An 11,807-nucleotide genomic window follows, 5' to 3' on the forward strand; every position below is an offset into this window, starting at 1 on the left:
GCTGACTGTATCGGAGGCTGAAGTGAGCTTAACCGGGAAGGAGTGGCAGAAGCACCCAGAGGCTCCATGCATCCTTGGCCTAGATTACCTCAGGAGAAGGGATTTCAAGGACCCAAAAGGGTACCGGTGGGCTCTTGCTATAGCTGCCTTGGAGACGGAGGAAATTAAACAGCTGTCTACCCTGCCTGGTCTCTCGAAAGACCCTTCTATTGTAGGGATGTTGAGGGTCAAAGAACAACAGGTGCAAATCGCTACCACAACAGTGCACTGGCGGCAATGTCCCACCAACAGAGACTCCCTGATTCCTATCCATAAGCTGATTCGTCAGCTGGAGAGCCAAGGAGTGATCATCCAGACTCACCCACCCTTTAACAGTCCCATATGGCCAGTGCAAAAGCCTAATGGAGAGTGGAGGCTAACAGTAGACTGAAGGCAGTCATGCTGCCGCTGAGCGCTGCCGTGCCGGACATGCTAGAACTTCAGTACGAACTAGAGTCAAAAGCAGCCCAATGACATGCTACAATTGATATTGCTAATGCATTCTTCTCAATCCCTTTAGCGGCAGAGCGCAGGCCACAGTTTGCTTGCACCTGGAGGGGCGTCCAGTACACCTGGAATTGACTGCCCCAGGGGTGGAAACACAGCCCTACCATGTGCCATGGGCTGATCCAGATGGCACTGAACCAGGGTGGGGCTCCAGAACACCTGCAAGACATTGATGACATCACCATACGGGGCAACGCAGCAGAAGAGGCTTTTGAGAAAGGGAAGCAAATAGTCCAAATCTTTCTGGAGGCCGGCTTTGCCGTAAAACAAAGTAAGGTCAAGGGACCTGTACAGGAGATCCAGTTTTTAGGAACAAAATGGCAAGATGGACGTCGTCAGATCCCAATGGATGTGATCAACAAAATAACACGCCATGTCTCCACCAACCAGCAAAAAGGAAACACGAGCTTTCTTGGGCATTGTGGGCTTTTGGAGAATGCATCCTCCAAATTACAGTCTGATCACAAGCCCTGTCTATCAAGTGACCCAGAAGAATCATAGAATCATAGAATCGTCAAGGTTGGAAAAGACCCTTAAGATCATCGAGTCCAACCGTTAACCTAGCACTGCCAAGTCCATCTATACCATGTCCTCGAGCACCACATCTATCCGTTCTTTAAATACCTCTCGGGAAGGGGACTCAACCGCTTCCCTGGGTAGCCTGTTCCAATGCTTGACCACCCTTTCGGTGAAGAAGTTTCTCCTAATATCTAACCTCAACCTCCCCTGGCGCAGCTGGAGGCCGTTTCCTCTCGTCCTATCAGTTGTTACTAGGGAGAAGAGACCGACCCCCACCTCGCTACAACCTCCTCTCAGGTAGTTGTAGAGAGCAATAAGGTCTCCCCTCAGCCTCCTCTTCTCCAGACTAAACAACCCCAGTTCCCTCAGCCGCTCCTCCTAAGACTTGTGCTCTAGACCCTTCACCAACTTCGTTGCCCTCCTCTGGACACGCTCCAGCACCTCGATGTCCTTCTTGTAGTGAGGGGCCCAAAACTGAACCCAGTACTCGAGGTGTGGCCTCACCAATGCCGAGTACAGGGGCACTGTCACCTCCTTGGTCCTGCTGGTCACACTCTTCCTGATACAAGCCAGGATGCCATTGGCCCTCTTGGCCACCTGAGCACACTGCTGGCTCATGTTCAGGCGGCTGTCAACCAACACCCCCAGGTCCTTTTCTGCCAGGCAGCTCTCCAGCCACTCCTCCCCCGGCCTGTAGCGTTGCATGGGGTTGTTGTGAAGAAATATTTCAAATGGGGCCCTGAGCAACGACAAGCCTTTGAACAAATTAACCAGGAGGTAGTTCATGCAGCAGCCCTTGGGTCAGTCTGGGCAGGACAAGATGTAAAAAATGTGCTCTATAGCGCAGCCGGGGAGAATGGCCCTTTCTGGAGCCTCTGGCAGAAAGCACCAGGGGGGACTCGAGGTCGACCCCTAGGGTTCTGGAGGTGGGGATACAGAGGATCCGAGGCCCGCTATACTCCAAATGAAAAAGAGACACTGGCAGCATATGAAGACATTTGAGCTGCTTTGGAAGTGGTTGGTAGTGAAGCACACCTCTTCCTGACACCCCGACTGCTGGTGCTGGGCTGCATGTTCAAAGGGAGGATCCCCTCTACACATCATGCAACTGATGCTACATGGAGGAAGTGGGTCACGCTAATCACGCAACGGGCTCCAATAGGAAACCCCAGTCGCCCAGGAATCTTGTGCCCCTCCTCCTACCTCCCACCTCTCCTGAAGCCTACAGCTCATGGGCAACAGCCTGTGGTGCTCGAACCTCTAGAAAGCTGGGACTACAAAGGCAGCTGAGATCTTCTGCACTGACCTGTCTCTGAAACATTGAGAGTGGATGGGCCAGAAAAGAGAGGCAATGAGGGATGGGTGGTTGGGGAAAGAAAAGCTGTAAACCTGCCACTAGTGCAACTTCCCTCCTTCATTCATGGCTCTTCTATGTCCTCCAGCCCCAAGCTGCGTGGTGGGATGCGGGATGGGGGTCGTGGTCAGTACGCAACAGTTCCTTTCTGCCACTGTTTCCTCCTCAGGCTTCTCCTCTGCTCCAGCACGAGCCCTTCCCATAGGCTGCAGCCTGTCAAGACTGGCTCCAGTGTGGGTCCTGTCCGTGGGCCAGAGTTCCCACCAGAAGCCTGCTTCAGCATGGGCTCTGCACAGGCCACAGTTCCTGCAGGACATGATATCCACCTGGTCTGGTGTGGGATCCTCCATGGGCTGCAGTGGGGAGATCTGCTCCACTGTGGTCTCTCACACGGGCTGCCTGGGAATCTCTGCACTGTCGCCTGCAGCACCTCCTCAACCTCTTTTTCTCTGGCCTTGGTGGTTGCAGGATTGTTTCTCACACTTGTTTTTAGTTCATCCCTCACTTCCTGTGCTCCATTTTGCCCTTTCTCAAACGTGTTTTCATGGAGCCACTCCCAGCATTGCTAACAGGCTCAGCGTCGGGCAGCAGGGAATCTGCTTTGGAGCTGGCTGGAACTGGCTCTGTCAGACGTGGGGGCAGACCCTGGATTCTTCTCGCAGGGACCACCCCTGCAACCTTCCTGCCAAAGCCTTGCCACGTAAGCCAAATAGAGTGGGTCCAACAGAGTATGAGGCACAATTAGATGAATAAAAATTTCAACAGAAAAGAAGCAGTCCAGGCTCCATTAAGGGAGGGATGTTACTTTGAAAACTCTTAAGAAAAATGGTATTACTAGTCACGCTTAGAGATTTGGAATAAATGCTCCAAAAATACAGCCATCTAATGTCCTTGGTAGATCCTTTCGGAAGTGGAGCAGATCAGCTAATTATGGTGATTTCCTTAATGTTATTAACATCAGATCTTAACTGCAGTATTTCACAGTCTCCCTGGGCCTCTTTGGCAGCTTAAGGCAATTTCCCAGAGGATTCTGCCTGGCCGGTCCCTGAGGCGACAAAAATCTGCTCTCATGGAGTGCGGGGTTGCAATTCTGCCTTCTGTTCTGCACAGCCACTGCACACTCCAGACGTGAGAGCTACCCCAGCTTTTCCCCAGACCCCAATAAGATCATAGGTCTGCAAGTGTGCACAGAGTTTTAAGTCGTCCTGCTTGTGTTCTGCCTCAGGCTCTTGTCTTACATATGATAGTGTGGGGAAAAGGCAGGTCAGTGAGTGTACTGGTTTTGCCTGGGACAGAGCTAAGTTTCTTTGTAGTAGCTCGTATGGGGCTATGTTTTGGATTTGTGCTGAAAATCGTGTTGATAAGACAGGGATGTTTTGGTTGTTGCCGAGCAGTGCTTGCACAGCCTCAAGGCCTTTTCTGTTTCTCAGCCTGCCCCGCCAGCGAGTAGCTGGGAGTGCACAAGAAGTTGGGAGGGGACACAGCTGGGACAGCTGACCCCAACTGACCAAAGCAATATTCCATACTGTATAATGTCATGCTACACAATAAAACTGGGGGGGTGAAGTTGGCAGAGGCTGCCGTTGCTCGGGGACTGGCTGGGCATGAGTTGGTGGTGAGCAATTGTTTTCTTTTGCATCACTTGTTTTTCTTGGTTTTATTTTCCTTTCTTTTTGTTGTTTTGTTTTTCCTTGCAATTGTTTTCTAACTATTAAACTGTCTTTATCTCAACCCATGATTTGTCTTGCTTTTACCCTTCCAATTCTCCCCGCCATGCCACCTGGCGGGAGTGAGTGAGGGGCTGTGTGGTGCTCAGCTGCCAGCCGGGGTTAAACAACAAGAAGAGTGCATCAGTGAGTCAAGGTCAGGATGAGGTCTCATGACAATAATCAGGGTTCAACAAAGTCCAGTGATCACCAGGTGTGTTGATAGAGACGAGGCAGGTCTCAGGTCAAGCCGGGAAGTCACCCACATGTCAGGGTCCACACTGAGACCAGTGGGGTCCATGTCCACACAGAGGCACAGATGTGCCACTGCTAGACATGTAACTCGGGTTGGGGCCAAGCATTAGAACTTAAGCTGAAAAGCTGCTCCCATGGGAAGGGGAGTTGGCTCGCAATGAAGCCTCCCAGCAGCACCATCTGGCAATGATCTCAGCAAGGCCAACAAAGGGAAGGGGGCAGCCCTCAGCTATGCTACCTCTAAGTTGGGTCGGTCCAACTATCCTACCACTCACAGCAGAGCAACATCAGAACCCTGGTACCTTTAGTCCAATACCATCTGGTGTGAGGTCTCGGCCCCTGCCTCACTCAGCACCAGGCAGATGAGCTGCACAAGTGCATCTGCCATTGGCATGTACACGAGGAGCCTGTGTGCCACCCCAGTCACCAGCAACACTGCATCATAAGGGAATCGATTCAGGGACAGCGGCCTGAGAAGGCGGGCAGGCTTTCTTGGCCTTTCTCCCTGTACATAAAGCAAGAAAGGGAGGGCAAAGGAGGCAGAGACTGCATTTCGGTTCTCTGAGCAGCTCTCTGCCAGGCCAAAGGCACCACCACGCCGCTGTAGATTCCTTTCCAGCTACCATTCTGCTATGACCTGCACATGCCCTCACGATGAGGGTCACCACAGGCACAGACTGGCACACGTGTTCTCATGCATGCCTGCATGGAACCAGGCAAAAATCTATGCGCTCACGTAAAGCCAGGAAAACGTCAGCAACTGTGGGCTCTGCTGAGGACATGCTGGGGACCACCTGTGACATGACCTCTCCAATGGCGGTCCTTGGGCATCTGGAGGAGAAGTATGAGAGCGGTGCCCATTTCCTGACAACTTTGCTACAAACAAGCCCACAGGAATGACCCAGGTGCACACATCACCTGCCTGCAGGGGATGCCACCAGCACTTGATCTGACCCTTCTGCCTGCGCCGACGTGTTCCTGCCCCGGAAATCCTCAGGGCTCTCATCCCAACACTTACAGAAGCCTTCATATGGGAAATGACGTGGCATAAGCCAGGAAACGAAAAGGCAGCAGTGCAGGAAACCAGGACACGGCCCATCCCATTAGCTGGGATGGTTTGCATTTGACATGAGCTTGTCAGAAAATTAGTACTTCCACAAAGGGTGCCTCTGGGCCTGAGGCAGTGCAGGGCTACTATAAAAGGCAGGCCAACTCTCTGCTCTCTCATCCACTGCTCTCGCCTCCTTCTCCTTGGCAATCAGGTGAGTGTGAAGACTCTTCTCCTCCTCCTTCAAGATCCGGTCTTTCCTTGATGCATGTCTCAGCTGATGTGGGCTGCCCTAGCCCAGGGCTGGGAGCTGCATCTCATGGGAGAGGGAAGGTCTTCCTTCTGCAGAGAGAGGCTGGGACTTAGTTGAGGTGGCTCCTGGGCCTTGAGCTGGGTAGTGTGTGCTGGGCCATAAGGTGCCTTGGCTCCATTGTGGTTGGATGCAGTGCTGCTCCTCATGTTTCCCTGTGCTCTGCTTCCCCCTGCCCTCTCTTCCAGGTGCACCTCTGTCCCAGAGACATGTCCTGCCAGCCCTGCTGCTCGCCCTGCGGCCCGACCCCGTTGGCCAACAGCTGCAATGAGCCCTGTGTCAGGCAGTGCCAGAACTCCACCGTTGTCATCGAGCCCTCTCCCGTGGTGGTGATTCTTCCTGGCCCCATCCTCAGCTCCTTCCCACAGAACACCGTTGTGGGATCCTCTACCTCCGCTGCCGTTGGCAGCATCCTCAGCTGTGATGGAGTGCCCATCAACTCTGGGTGCTGTGACCTCTCCTGCATTACCAGCCGCTACTGTGGCAACAGATGTCAGCCCTGCTGAAGCTGCTGGCAACGGCCCCAAGCAAGAACCTCCAAGACCTCACAACATGGTGCTGGACAACAGATAGGGCTTCGGGCCATCGTATTTAGAGCTTCCGTCCATTGTATTGAGAGCTTTTTGCCATTGTTTCCTTCTTCCATTCTCCCCTCTCTCTTTCTTTCCTTTGCTGTCGCTGTCTCCCAATGCCAGCCTAGCAGAGACCTCTTGGCCTCCCTCCCTCGGCAGGGCAGGCAGACGGACACCCTGCAGGAGCTCCACCGCATCTTAATGGTTGCCCCTGGTGCTCCCTGGGAGCCACCTCCTTTTCTTCCTTAGACTCATTAAAGTTGTGCTGCATCCAAGCCTGAGCCTCCGAGTACTCGTTCCTTCCCAGGCAACTCTTCCCATCTGCTCTGGGAAAAAAGGTGGAGGAAGGGGAGGGTGGGATTCACTGCAGTGGATTTTGTTTTGTGCCCTTTCCCTTGGAGCTGAGGAAGACATCCCTGGCTACTCCACAGCCAATGGCCTTCAGTGAGAGGATGGCTCCAAAGGGTGGCAGGAGTGGGCGTGGGGAGACAATAATGCCTGGGGACAGCCACCTGCCTCGTCTCTGTCTGCCCCTCCCCTCCATTGACCCACCTAGGGTCCATGGCCAGCACACGTGGGCACAGGCAGAGGAGGTAGGTACCTCCTACAGTCCTTCAGCACCTGGCAGGGCCCAGCTGTTCTCCAGATACGCAGGGCTGAGGTAATTCACAAGTCTGATTTCTCAGGACTCTGCACTTGTTCAGGGATGAAGTTCCAAAACGCAGATCTGTTCTTACCACAGCCCATGAGTTTTCTCACTTTTGGTTTTTGCGGTTTTCTGTGCTCCGCAGTGATTAGTGATGTTTTGCCTGGAGATTTGTTATTAAAACACTGACCTTGAGCTTCATCTGGTATTTGGGTTCTGTAGTGAAGCCATTACTGTACTTCGGGTACCACCTCATGGAGACAATTAGCCATTATACCTCTTCCTCTGAGAGGTGTTTTAGGGAGGAAATACAGAATGGCACCTTTGCTGCCTTCTTCTGTGGTGTTTCCTCCTTCAATTACAACCAGTTTCCAGTTTCTTCAACATCCTTGGGTAGTTAAGATATATCTATTGGTAGTTCTCAGGAATACTGTCTTGGTTTTGTCTAAGGTTAATAAGCACTTTAAGAATATCATCCCGAGATCTGCCCCAAGGCCGGATAGTTATGAATGGCAGGGTGTGCGGAATAGCACGGGCAAAAGCCTAGGACGGTGGGCACCTCCAGTGTTTTGGAACTTCATCCCTGAACAAGTGCAGAGTCCTGAGAAATCAGTAGAATATTTGGAAAAGTATGCTGTCACCCTGGCAATTCTATGGAGACGCACATCACTGCAACGTGCTGGGGCCTGGCCCATGCCTACCGAGCCCTATTCAACACTATTCAGAAGCCTCAAGGGGAAGACATCATCTCTGGATCCGATGACAAAATGACAGGCGCTGCGGCTACGCCAGCCCCTGCGACAGGTGCTGCAGCTATGCCAGAGAACCAGCCTCTGCCAGTATCAGTCACCCCTATACAGAAGAAAAAATACACAAGAAAATCAGCTTGTTTACTAAGGGCTGATGATAAGCCAGGGCCATCACGAGAACAGGAGGAGGAAGAGGCAGAACCCATAAATGAGATGGTAACCACCCAATCCCTGTCCCTGAGTGACCTGCGAGATATGCAAAACGATTTCAGCCATCATCCAGGCGAGCACATTGTCACCTGGCTGCTTCGATGCTGGGATAATGGGGCCAGTAGCCTGGAATTAGAGGGGAGGGAAGCCAACCTGCTGGGATCCCTTTCTAGGGAAGGGGGCATTGAAAAAGCGATTGGAAAAGGGGCAAAAGCCCTCAGCCTCTGGAGGCAACTCCTGTCAGGCGTGAAGGAAAGGTATCCCTTCAAGGAAGATGTTGTATGCCACCCAGGCAAGTGGACCACCAGGGAGAGAGGTATCCAGTACCTGAGGGAATTAGCCATGCTGGAGGTGATTTATGGTGACCTGGACAACGAGCAGTTATCCAAAGATCCAGATGAAGTCCAGCGCACATAACCCATGTGGCGGACGTTTGGATGGAGTGCACCATCATTGTACGCAAACTCATTGGGAATAATGACCGGGAAAGATGAAGCGGGACCAACAGCGGATGAAGTGGCTGGCCAACTGCGGCAAGACGAAGAAAGTCTCTCTTCCTCCCTACGGGCCTGTGTCTTGGCTGTGGAGAAACTGCCTGACATGCTAGCTGAGAAATTATCTCGGGAGTTCTAGCGACTCAAAGAGGATATGTCCTGCTCCTCACCTGTACGAACCAGTATCTCAGCCATTAGGAGGAAGCACCTCTCTGTTCAAGAGAGAAGATATAGTGGATACACACCACGGGCCACCCTGGGGTATTACCTGCATGACCACGCAGAGGACATGAGGAAGTGGGATGGCAAATCTACCTCGACCCTAGAGGCACGGGTACGTGAGTTGCGAGGCAAAGCAATGACACAAGGGGGTTCTTCCAGGAAAATTGCTACTCCGGTTTCCAGTGAGCACTTCCCCAGACAGAGTAGAAGGGCTGATTTTGCATCCAATCTTAATAAATGGACTTTTGATTTGCATTTACAAGAAGTGAGAAACAAATGCTATGACCGGGACTAGAGGGGCCCTGCCTCCAGCCAGGTGGAGGAAAGGGACAACAGGGTTTACTGGACTGTGTGGATTCAACGGCCTGGCACATCAGACCCACAGAAGTATAAGGCTCTAGTGGACACCGGTGCACAGTGCACCCTCATGCCATCGAGCTATGAAGGGGCAGAACCCATCTGTATTTCTGGAGTGACAGGGGCATCCCAACAGCTGACTGTATCGGAGGCTGAAGTGAGCTTAACCGGGAAGGAGTGGCAGAAGCACCCAGAGGCTCCATGCATCCTTGGCCTAGATTACCTCAGGAGAAGGGATTTCAAGGACCCAAAAGGGTACCGGTGGGCTCTTGCTATAGCTGCCTTGGAGACGGAGGAAATTAAACAGCTGTCTACCCTGCCTGGTCTCTCGAAAGACCCTTCTATTGTAGGGATGTTGAGGGTCAAAGAACAACAGGTGCAAATCGCTACCACAACAGTGCACTGGCGGCAATGTCCCACCAACAGAGACTCCCTGATTCCTATCCATAAGCTGATTCGTCAGCTGGAGAGCCAAGGAGTGATCATCCAGACTCACCCACCCTTTAACAGTCCCATATGGCCAGTGCAAAAGCCTAATGGAGAGTGGAGGCTAACAGTAGACTGAAGGCAGTCATGCTGCCGCTGAGCGCTGCCGTGCCGGACATGCTAGAACTTCAGTACGAACTAGAGTCAAAAGCAGCCCAATGACATGCTACAATTGATATTGCTAATGCATTCTTCTCAATCCCTTTAGCGGCAGAGCGCAGGCCACAGTTTGCTTGCACCTGGAGGGGCGTCCAGTACACCTGGAATTGACTGCCCCAGGGGTGGAAACACAGCCCTACCATGTGCCATGGGCTGATCCAGATGGCACTGAACCAGGGTGGGGCTCCAGAACACCTGCAAGACATTGATGACATCACCATACGGGGCAACGCAGCAGAAGAGGCTTTTGAGAAAGGGAAGCAAATAGTCCAAATCTTTCTGGAGGCCGGCTTTGCCGTAAAACAAAGTAAGGTCAAGGGACCTGTACAGGAGATCCAGTTTTTAGGAACAAAATGGCAAGATGGACGTCGTCAGATCCCAATGGATGTGATCAACAAAATAACACGCCATGTCTCCACCAACCAGCAAAAAGGAAACACGAGCTTTCTTGGGCATTGTGGGCTTTTGGAGAATGCATCCTCCAAATTACAGTCTGATCACAAGCCCTGTCTATCAAGTGACCCAGAAGAATCATAGAATCATAGAATCGTCAAGGTTGGAAAAGACCCTTAAGATCATCGAGTCCAACCGTTAACCTAGCACTGCCAAGTCCATCTATACCATGTCCTCGAGCACCACATCTATCCGTTCTTTAAATACCTCTCGGGAAGGGGACTCAACCGCTTCCCTGGGTAGCCTGTTCCAATGCTTGACCACCCTTTCGGTGAAGAAGTTTCTCCTAATATCTAACCTCAACCTCCCCTGGCGCAGCTGGAGGCCGTTTCCTCTCGTCCTATCAGTTGTTACTAGGGAGAAGAGACCGACCCCCACCTCGCTACAACCTCCTCTCAGGTAGTTGTAGAGAGCAATAAGGTCTCCCCTCAGCCTCCTCTTCTCCAGACTAAACAACCCCAGTTCCCTCAGCCGCTCCTCCTAAGACTTGTGCTCTAGACCCTTCACCAACTTCGTTGCCCTCCTCTGGACACGCTCCAGCACCTCGATGTCCTTCTTGTAGTGAGGGGCCCAAAACTGAACCCAGTACTCGAGGTGTGGCCTCACCAATGCCGAGTACAGGGGCACTGTCACCTCCTTGGTCCTGCTGGTCACACTCTTCCTGATACAAGCCAGGATGCCATTGGCCCTCTTGGCCACCTGAGCACACTGCTGGCTCATGTTCAGGCGGCTGTCAACCAACACCCCCAGGTCCTTTTCTGCCAGGCAGCTCTCCAGCCACTCCTCCCCCAGCCTGTAGCGTTGCATGGGGTTGTTGTGAAGAAATATTTCAAATGGGGCCCTGAGCAACGACAAGCCTTTGAACAAATTAACCAGGAGGTAGTTCATGCAGCAGCCCTTGGGTCAGTCTGGGCAGGACAAGATGTAAAAAATGTGCTCTATAGCGCAGCCGGGGAGAATGGCCCTTTCTGGAGCCTCTGGCAGAAAGCACCAGGGGGGACTCGAGGTCGACCCCTAGGGTTCTGGAGGTGGGGATACAGAGGATCCGAGGCCCGCTATACTCCAAATGAAAAAGAGACACTGGCAGCATATGAAGACATTTGAGCTGCTTTGGAAGTGGTTGGTAGTGAAGCACAGCTCCTCCTGACACCCCGACTCCTGGTGCTGGGCTGCATGTTCAAAGGGAGGATCCCCTCTACACATCATGCAACTGATGCTACATGGAGGAAGTGGGTCACGCTAATCACGCAACGGGCTCCAATAGGAAACCCCAGTCGCCCAGGAATCTTGTGCCCCTCCTCCTACCTCCCACCTCTCCTGAAGCCTACAGCTCATGGGCAACAGCCTGTGGTGCTCGAACCTCTAGAAAGCTGGGACTACAAAGGCAGCTGAGATCTTCTGCACTGACCTGTCTCTGAAACATTGAGAGTGGACGGGCCAGAAAAGAGAGGCAATGAGGGATGGGTGGTTGGGGAAAGAAAAGCTGTAAACCTGCCACTAGTGCAACTTCCCTCCTTCATTCATGGCTCTTCTATGTCCTCCAGCCCCAAGCTGCGTGGTGGGATGCGGGATGGGGGTCGTGGTCAGTACGCAACTGTTCCTTTCTGCCACTGTTTCCTCCTCAGGCTTCTCCTCTGCTCCAGCACGAGCCCTTCCCATAGGCTGCAGCCTGTCAAGACTGGCTCCAGTGTGGGTCCTGTCCGTGGGCCAGAGTTCCCACC

General features: G+C 52.7%; 1 protein-coding gene across 1 annotated transcript; it reads left to right on the forward strand.

The window, feature by feature from the left end:
• Positions 1-5,514: 5,514 nt before the first annotated feature.
• LOC148052696 (feather keratin Cos2-3) lies at positions 5,515-6,244 on the forward strand. Its single transcript, XM_087778689.1, has 2 exons — positions 5,515-5,642; positions 5,927-6,244. The coding sequence occupies exon 2, from the start codon at positions 5,948-5,950 to the stop codon at positions 6,242-6,244; it is 297 nt and encodes a 98-aa protein (XP_087634815.1). The 5' UTR covers positions 5,515-5,642; positions 5,927-5,947.
• The last annotated feature ends 5,563 nt before the right edge of the window (positions 6,245-11,807 follow it).

This window comes from Nipponia nippon, unplaced genomic scaffold (genome assembly GCF_047370975.1).
Source record: "Nipponia nippon isolate SJK-2023a ecotype South Korea unplaced genomic scaffold, ASM4737097v1 scaffold_45, whole genome shotgun sequence".
Taxonomy (NCBI): domain Eukaryota; kingdom Metazoa; phylum Chordata; class Aves; order Pelecaniformes; family Threskiornithidae; genus Nipponia; species Nipponia nippon.

Excerpts from the sequence above, each read along its gene's own strand:
- LOC148052696 (XM_087778689.1), top strand. The coding sequence starts at position 5,948 with ATGTCCTGCCAGCCCTGCTGCTCGCCCTGCGGCCCGACCCCGTTGGCC.